The 7,580-nt window shown below is 62.4% G+C and overlaps 2 protein-coding genes across 2 annotated transcripts; one reads left to right on the forward strand and one right to left on the reverse strand.

Annotated features, from left to right (window-relative positions):
- The first annotated feature begins 2,257 nt into the window (after positions 1–2,257).
- Positions 2,258–4,502, forward strand: LOC137462961 (la-related protein 6-like). Its single transcript, XM_068173820.1, has 3 exons — positions 2,258–2,476; positions 2,686–2,884; positions 3,308–4,502. Exons 1-3 carry the CDS (start codon positions 2,310–2,312, stop codon positions 4,211–4,213), a joined length of 1,272 nt encoding a protein of 423 aa, XP_068029921.1. The 5' UTR covers positions 2,258–2,309; the 3' UTR covers positions 4,214–4,502.
- Positions 4,503–5,626: 1,124 nt separating this feature from the next.
- On the reverse strand, positions 5,627–7,575 carry IFI30 (IFI30 lysosomal thiol reductase). The gene is made up of 7 exons (XM_068173821.1): positions 7,403–7,575; positions 6,536–6,715; positions 6,393–6,467; positions 6,223–6,318; positions 5,984–6,136; positions 5,833–5,901; positions 5,627–5,749 (listed from the first exon to the last, which is right to left on the reverse strand). Exons 1-7 carry the CDS (start codon positions 7,532–7,534, stop codon positions 5,684–5,686), a joined length of 771 nt encoding a protein of 256 aa, XP_068029922.1. The 5' UTR covers positions 7,535–7,575; the 3' UTR covers positions 5,627–5,683.
- Positions 7,576–7,580: the final 5 nt, after the last annotated feature.

Here is a 7,580-nt window from a genome sequence, read left to right on the forward strand (position 1 = left end):
TGGGAGCAGTGAGGATGGGGAGGGGGGGGGTGTGACAAGTGCTGGGTCATTCCTGCTCTGACCCCTCGGGAAGGTTCAGCCTCTGTGCCTTTGCTTCACTCTCCCTCTGGATTAGGCCCAGTCTGGCTGGACCAGACAGAGCCTCTTCCTTTGGGAATCTCAGGTCTGGAAGCAGGAGATTATTTCCTCCAGGGGAGCTGGGCAGCACCTCCTGACCCTGAGAAAATCTGCCTCTAACCACAAAGCAAACACAGCTCAAAATCCTCCTGTCTACCTACACCCCCCATCCTCAGCCTGCCTCTGGCTCCATCACCCCTCCCAGATGGGCAAATCCTGCAGAGATTTCAGCACAAGCATCCCAGGATTTCATCTTCCACCTCTTCCCAACACCAGGAACACCAGGAGGTGGCAGGAGAAGGGGAGGTGGCCTCCAAGCCCGGGGAAATCAGAGGGGTACAACATTCCAGAAGCTGTTGGACATTGCCAGTCCCTGTGGCTCATCCCAGGAGGGCAGCCTTGGAGCTGGGCAGGGTGGCACAGCCCAGGGAGTGCCCAAGGGGCAGGGGACGCTGCAGTGCCACCAGCCTGGGGGGTGCTGCTGGTCTGGGGACAGCCAGGACATCTTGGAGTGCCTGGCACAAGGATAGAGCTCCTGGAGCACCTTCCCTGAACGGGTGGGTTTGGGGTTTGGGGTGGTTGAGCATCATTTGGGGTTTGGAGGCCTGGAGGAGGGAGGGAAAGGATTTCCCCTCTTCTCTGCACCACCTGTGACTGCCAGCCCTGACTTTGGGTCTCCTGACAGGGCAAAGTCCATCTCAACCAAACAAAAATGGCCCAAAAGTTGCTTTCAGCAACTGAACTTCTGCAGGTCTCTACAAGTTCCAGCATTACATGCACAGCTGGGCAGGGTGGCACAGCCCAGGGAGCCCTTGGGAGCAGCCCAAGGGGCAGGGGACACTGCAGTGCCACCAGCCTGGGAGGTGCTGCTGCTCTGGGACAGCCAGGACATCTTGGAGAGCTTCAATCTGTGCGTGGCTGCCAGGATGTGAGGGTGGGATGAGCCCTGGACTCACCTCCTGTTTGTCCCCTTGGGAATGTGTCCCATGGCTGGGATGGCTATAGGTTCATGGTCTGGCACTCCTGGATTGTCCCCACAGTGTCACAGAACAGGTCTCCATGTCTAGGAAGCCTCTGGGACAGGGACTTGTGAAGGGAAATGAGATGAAGTTCTCAAAATGAACCAACACAAAAATACAGATTTGAAAACAGGAAGCAGAGCCACCGTCTGTTGTTTGCTTGCAACTCCTCCCATCATCTGGTCTGCAACAGCACCTTCCCTTGTGCCAGTGCAGCCCTTGGCCTGGCCCCGTGGGCACAGGAACATCAGCCAACACCTGCCTGCACCTGCAGGAGAGGCTCAGGAGGGCTCCCAGCATCAGCACTTCCAGTTTCCACCCAGCTCCACAGCCCCCTGCCCTGCCATTGTCCCCAGGCCATGGGGATGTTTCATTCCAGACCCTTCCCCATGGAGCAGGGGCCCTCCTGGCCCCCAGCCCTGCCCTGCCCTGGGCTCCAGGCCAACCCTGCTCCCTCCCTGGGCTGGGGGATGTTTCTGCAGGGAGCAGGGCCTTTCCCCGCTGCCCGGGCAGCACTGAGAGCCCAAAGGATTTGAGAGCCCAAAGGATTCCCTGGACAGGGGCTTCCCTCCTCTCCATGTGGCTGTCACTGTCCCTGCTCAAGGCAGGGACACTGAGGCACAGACTCAGAGGCCTCGTGGCTGCAATTCACTGCCCCCCTGGCTACCAGAGGGGACAGGTTCTGCTGCCCTGGCTCTGCAGATGAGGCAGAGGGAGCCTGGCTCGTCCCAGGGCTCAGCTGGGGCAGTTTAACCACAAACAGGTTTCACCTGGAGCAGGAGTGTGGGGGCAGGTCCACAACCACCCCTGCAGCTCCTTCAGGGTGTGTTTATAAACTCACACCCCCCTCATCCCAGGGGCTTTCTCTCTCTTTCCTTTTTTTTTTTCCCCTTTTTTTTTCTTTTTTTTTTTTTTTTTTTTTTTTTTTTTTTTTTTTTTTTTGCCTTTGTGTTTTGGGAGCTGAGGAGCATTTGTGAGTTGCTGCCTCGGAGTGTTTGGGATGTACTGCTAAAACTTAGAACTTTCCTCACTTCCACTGCTACCAAGCAGGTAAGGACACAACCATCACCTCCTCCAGTGCCCCCTGTCCTGGGCTGGCTTTGGGGGCTGCAGCCCAGGGCTGGGGTGTCCCAGCACTGTCCTTCTCCTGTGTCACATCCCAGGTGCAGGACAATGTCCTCATGTGGCTCTGGAGTGCCCTTGGGGCGCGACTCCCAGCCCAGCTGCAGCACCCCAGTGCCTGTACCACGGAATTCCCTCCTGGCACAGCCTCTCCCTCCCCCGTGGAGCTGCTCCCTCGCCCTGCTCGGCCAGGAGGACATCGTGGAGAGCTACACCGGGTACGTGGGGAGCTGAGCCCTGCCCTTGCACGCTTGTCCTCAAGGGACGTGTCCCCTGTCTGGGACGTGTTCGATCCAGCCTGGCTCTCCTGGGAGGCTCCCGGGGCAGGGCTGGGGCTGTTCCCGGAGCCAGGCTGGTGGCTGCCCGTGGGGTCTCTGCTGTCCCACCGCGGCGGGAGCTGACCGCTGTGTCCCCACCGCTGTGCCAGGAGCTCCTGCGAGCTGGGGGTGGCCCTGCTGGAGCACACCTGCCCGGGCCCCGACCCGCAGCTGGTGCGCAGGATCGTGGCCCAGGTGGAGTTCTACCTGTCCGACGAGAACCTGGCCAAGGACGCCTTCCTCCTCAAGCACGTGCAGAAGAACAAGATGGGCTTTGTCAGCATCAAACTGCTGACATCCTTCAAGAAGGTGGGGGTCCTGGGGCCGCGGGGCTGCCTCCTCCGGGGTGTGCGGGGAGCTCGGGGCTGTGTGCTGGCGGTGCAGAGCTGGGCTCTGCTCGCTGCCCTCTGTGCCCAGGGGAGCAGGGAAAGCTCCTCAAATCACCCCCAGGGCTGGATTCACCTCTTCTACCCATGGACCGCTTCGGAAGCGATCATCCCTTCTCCAGAAAACCCAGGGAAGTGCGGGTGGTGTGGCTTAGGGGGAAGGTGTGGCTCCTTGCCAGAGCCTGGGGGGCACTGGGAGTGTGCAGATCCCAAAGCTGCTCACGCAGAAGGCGAACATTGCCCTGGGGGGTGCTGGATGGGGTCACGGCCTGCCTGGAGGGGGGGGTTTAGGGTGCTCCCTGCCTGGGGGATGCGGGGTGATGGGGATTCCATCCTCTCTGCACAGGTGAAATACCTGACTCGGGACTGGCGCCTCACCCGCTACGCCCTCAAGTTCTCGGCGCTGCTGGAGGTGAACAAGGAGGGCACCAAAGTGAGGCGGCGCCTCCCCATCCCCGAGTACCTGCTGAGCGTCCCCCCCAGCAAGCTGCTGCTGGCCTGGGAGCTGCAGCCGCGGGAGCAGGACCTGCCCCTGCAGAAGAATTTCCTGGACACCATCACGAGGATGTTCAGCCCCTTCGGCGCCATCGCCTCCATCCGCCTGCTGCGGCCGGGCCGCAAGCTGCCCTCGGACGTGCGCAAGTACTCGTCGCGGTTCCCCGAGCTGCTGAGCCGCTGCTGTGCCCTGGTGGAGTACGAGAGCCTGGAGAGCGCCCGCAGCGCCGCCGAGAGCCTCGGGCAGCGCGACTGGCACAGCATCAGGGTGGTGCGGCTCTGCGGGAAGGGGGGCAAGAAGAAAGGCGGGCAGGAGCGGGCGGGTTGGAAGGTGCCAGCGGCGGCTCTGGCCTTCCCCTGCAGCCTGGAGGGTTCCCTGCCCAGCAGCGCTCCCGAGCCGGATGATGCCTCAGGGTCGCTGTCCCTCCTCCTGAACCAGGACCTGCTGGCACCGACCTGGCCTGGCGGCGACTTCCCGCCGGGAGATTCCAGCGCCTTTCCCGGCTCGCTCCTCCCCAGCAAGGGCTTCCCTCCGCTCGGGATGGGCTTGGGCACCGAGAGCCGCCCGGGGAGCGCGGCGGGCTCCTGGACACCCTGGGGCCGCAGCCTTTGTCCCAAACCACCCCCCGGCGATGCCCTGCGGGTGTCCGAGCCCCTCAGCCTGTGGGACGGGGTCCTGCGCCTGCCCCACAGCCCCGAGGGCACCAAGGGCTTGGGCAGCAGCTTCGGGAGAGAAGAGCACGTCCTCCGGCGCTGAGACTCGTTCAGATTCAGGGTTAGGGTTTGTAATTGTCTTTCTTTTCCCTCCTTTTTTCGAGCGGAAGACTTTTCTCTGGTCCTGCGAGCTGTGGGCAGTGGCAGTGCAGCTGATCCAGGGGACAGAAGATTTGGGGCAAGGACAGTGCTCGAGGCAGACGCTGAGCAGCAGCAGGAGCTGTGCTGTGCTCATGCCAGTGAGACTGTGCTTGCTCAGGGCCCAGAGCTGGGTTTGGGGTCCAGGTTTTGGATGAGAAATGGGCAATAAAGAGAGATTAAGTTTCCAGGCACTCTCTGGTTGATGCTGTGATTTTTTTTCCCTTTTTTTTTTTTTTTTTTTTTTTTTTTTACCTCATCTTTCCAGGCCTTGCTGCTGCCTGAGGTGCAGCCAGACCAGGGAAGGAGGGTCCCTGCCTGCCTGCAGCTGCCTCCCTTGCTGTCCTTGGGGTGGTGGGGACACTGAGGGGTGCCCAGGACAGGTGGCCCATGTTGGCTGAGCCTGAGAGAGACAAGAGTGGTGGCTGTGGTGGCAGGGCCGTGGTTCCTCCTGGCTGTTGTGTGCTCAAGGCTCTCTGGCATCTCTCAGGATTGAATGTGGAGGCTTCCTGTGTCCCTCCTGCTCCCACAGCCTCCCCAGCTCCTCTGGGAAAGGGTTAAGGGAGGCTACAGGAGTCTGCCAGTGTAAGTGCCCTTGGTCTGTGCCCAGAGCTGGGATGTGGTGGGATGAGTCCCACGCCTGCAGGGCAGAAGTGGAGGATTCAGGTGGGCAGGGCTGGAGAGGGGATGGGGTCACACCTCATGTGAGGAGAGCTTTGAGGGCAGTCCCTGCAGTCAGGAGCCTCTGGGATGAGGATGAGGGGGATGGAAAACAAAGCAGGTGTGGGTTCTGGTGCCCATCACCCAGCCAGGACCCTGGCACTGAGTTGTTCTACAGGTAGTGAGGAGAATAATCTGGATCAGGAATTCCTTGTCTGGGGTCCCCCAGACCCCAGCTGGGAACGGCCTCTTGCTGGGGCAAGCAGGTCTGGGAAATTCCTGAGAGAATTGCTTGTCACAAGTGCTCAGGGAGCCACCAGGAAAGATGCCATCCCAAACCTGCTGGTTGGGAATGGAGGAGAACTGGTGGGAACTGGGGTGGTCTTGGCCCCAGTGCTCCTGAAATGGTTGAGTTTAATGCTGTCAGTGTGAGGATGGACACTGGAGCTGCTTCCTAAGACTTGGAGAGAGGAAATGTTCTGCTGCTCAGCAGAGTTCCCTGGGAATCTTCAAGGGTCTTCTTTGTGAACCTCTGGAGCAGGTAATTCCTGGGTCTGGAGGGCAGTTCCAGTGCCCAGCCCCTCTCCCCTTCCCACTGTGGCAGGGCAAAACCACCCCTTCCCTACTTTCCCCACCACCCCACTCCAGATCCTGGTGCTTTTCCATAAAAATATCCTTTTTATTGGCCTCTCTTTCTGTGCTCCCACAACGTCCCTCAGCGCCTGCAGCCAGACGGGAACCTCGGGGCCTTGGAGCCCCCACAGACTTCAGGCTTCTCCCCCTGCCAGAGAGCAGCCATGAGAGCCCCAGCAGGGATGGGGAAGTGTCCCCAAGCCCTGCTGTCCTCACAGAGCCTTGTCCCACCTGGTAGAGGTGGCAAACCAGTCCCAGCAGCGAGGCCTCTGCCTGTGCCTGCAGCTCGTCCGTGTGCTTCTGTGGGGGGACACGGGGCCGGTCAGGGGGGTGCCCAGGCTGTCCCAGCCCTACCTGGCACCCCGGTGCCCCCCTGCCATACCCCATTGATGGTGATCCAGGGCACGTACTGGTGCGGGGGGTGCAGTGCCTCGGTCACTTGGGCGTTGTGGTGCATCAGGGCCACCCCCGTGTCCCCCTGCACGCAGGCGCTGATGCGGCCGCTGTCCACCTCTGGGGCATAGATCTGCAGGCACTGCCGGGCACAGGGGACACGGGGGCGGTCAGGGGGGCAGGGGTGTCCCCCATGTGGGGCACTGAGGGGCGGGGAGGGGGACATACGGCCTCCAGGTTCTTGGTGACGGAGCTGCCCGACTCCAGGCAGAAGATGACGGGGAAGTAGGTGCTGAAGTTCTTGGCCTCGTGCATCAGACAGGCCTACGGGGACAGGGCGGGCGGTGAGGGGCCGCTGGAACCCCCCGTGCCAGCACCGTGGGAACGGGGACCGTCACCTCCATCATGTTGCCCAAGCATTCCTCGGGGCCGTGCTGGCACTGGAAGTCCAACTTCCCGCTGACGTTCCTCTCCTGCGGGACCAACCGGTCTGAGCGGGGCCGGCGGCACCGGGGCGAGCGCCGGGAGGGCCGGCTCCTACCTGGGCGTTGCCGTAGGGCACCAGGGTGATGTTCAGCATCTCTTCGGGCAGCAGCAGCCAGGTGGGGAAGAGCTTCAGGACCAGGAACTCGCGGCACGCCGGGCACAGGCTCTCGTAGTACAGGCTCAGCTCCACGGGCGCAGCCGCGGGGCGCGGGAGGCTGGGGCAGCGGCTCTCCACCTGCACACAGGAAGGTTTTGGGGTGCACGGGGTGGGTATGGCTGCAACCCCCTCCGTTCCAGTATCTGTAGGGATGGGGCAAAGCTCCGGGATGCAGGGAAGAAGGGGGATGAGGGTGTGCAGGGCTAGAGGGAAGTGAGAGTGGCCGGGAGCTTTCTGCTGCTGCAGGATCCTGTGCGTGGCTGGCACCCAGCGCTGGGGCTTTCCACCAGAACTTCCCCAAAACGTTTCAGGGGAAAACAAATTTAGACCAGGACATGTCTGGGTGGGGGTATGGCCCAGCACCCAGTGCCAGGGGGAAGCTGCAGCCGCGAGGGGCTCACAGGGCGCTGTCACCGCCCGGGTCTGTTTGGGGTGGAATAAGCCGAAAAGCGGTTTTACACTTAAAAAGCAGAAGTGCCAGCGGTAGCTGGGGAAGGGCCGCGGGCAGGGTCCGGCTGGACCACAGCCGTTCCCCAGGGATGCTGGAGAATGCCGTAGTGCCCGTGTGGCAGCGGAGGCTCTGAGCGTCCCTGCGGATGTGCCAGCCTGTGCCTCAGCGACGCTCGCAGCTGGCACTCGCTCCAGGCGTGGTGGCCAGGCGCTGCCCCAACCCCGTCCCCGCGTCGCTGGGCAGGCGGGAGGTGGCCCTGCGTACCGGGTGCCCCTGCCCTTGTCCCCAGCCCCGGCAGCAGCAGCGGCTCTGACCTGGCAGGCGACGGCGCTGTCCCGCGAGCTGCACCAGCGGTGGGCAGGGTAATCACAGCCGGGGGCCACGCCGAGCCCCGGGGCCACCAGGGCCACCAGCGCCAGGACAGCCAGCGGCACCGCGGGGGCCATGAGGACGCCGGGGTGACGCGGAAATGAGCCCGTCCCAGCGGGGACT

This window comes from Anomalospiza imberbis, chromosome 27 (genome assembly GCF_031753505.1).
Source record: "Anomalospiza imberbis isolate Cuckoo-Finch-1a 21T00152 chromosome 27, ASM3175350v1, whole genome shotgun sequence".
NCBI classification, from domain to species: domain Eukaryota; kingdom Metazoa; phylum Chordata; class Aves; order Passeriformes; family Viduidae; genus Anomalospiza; species Anomalospiza imberbis.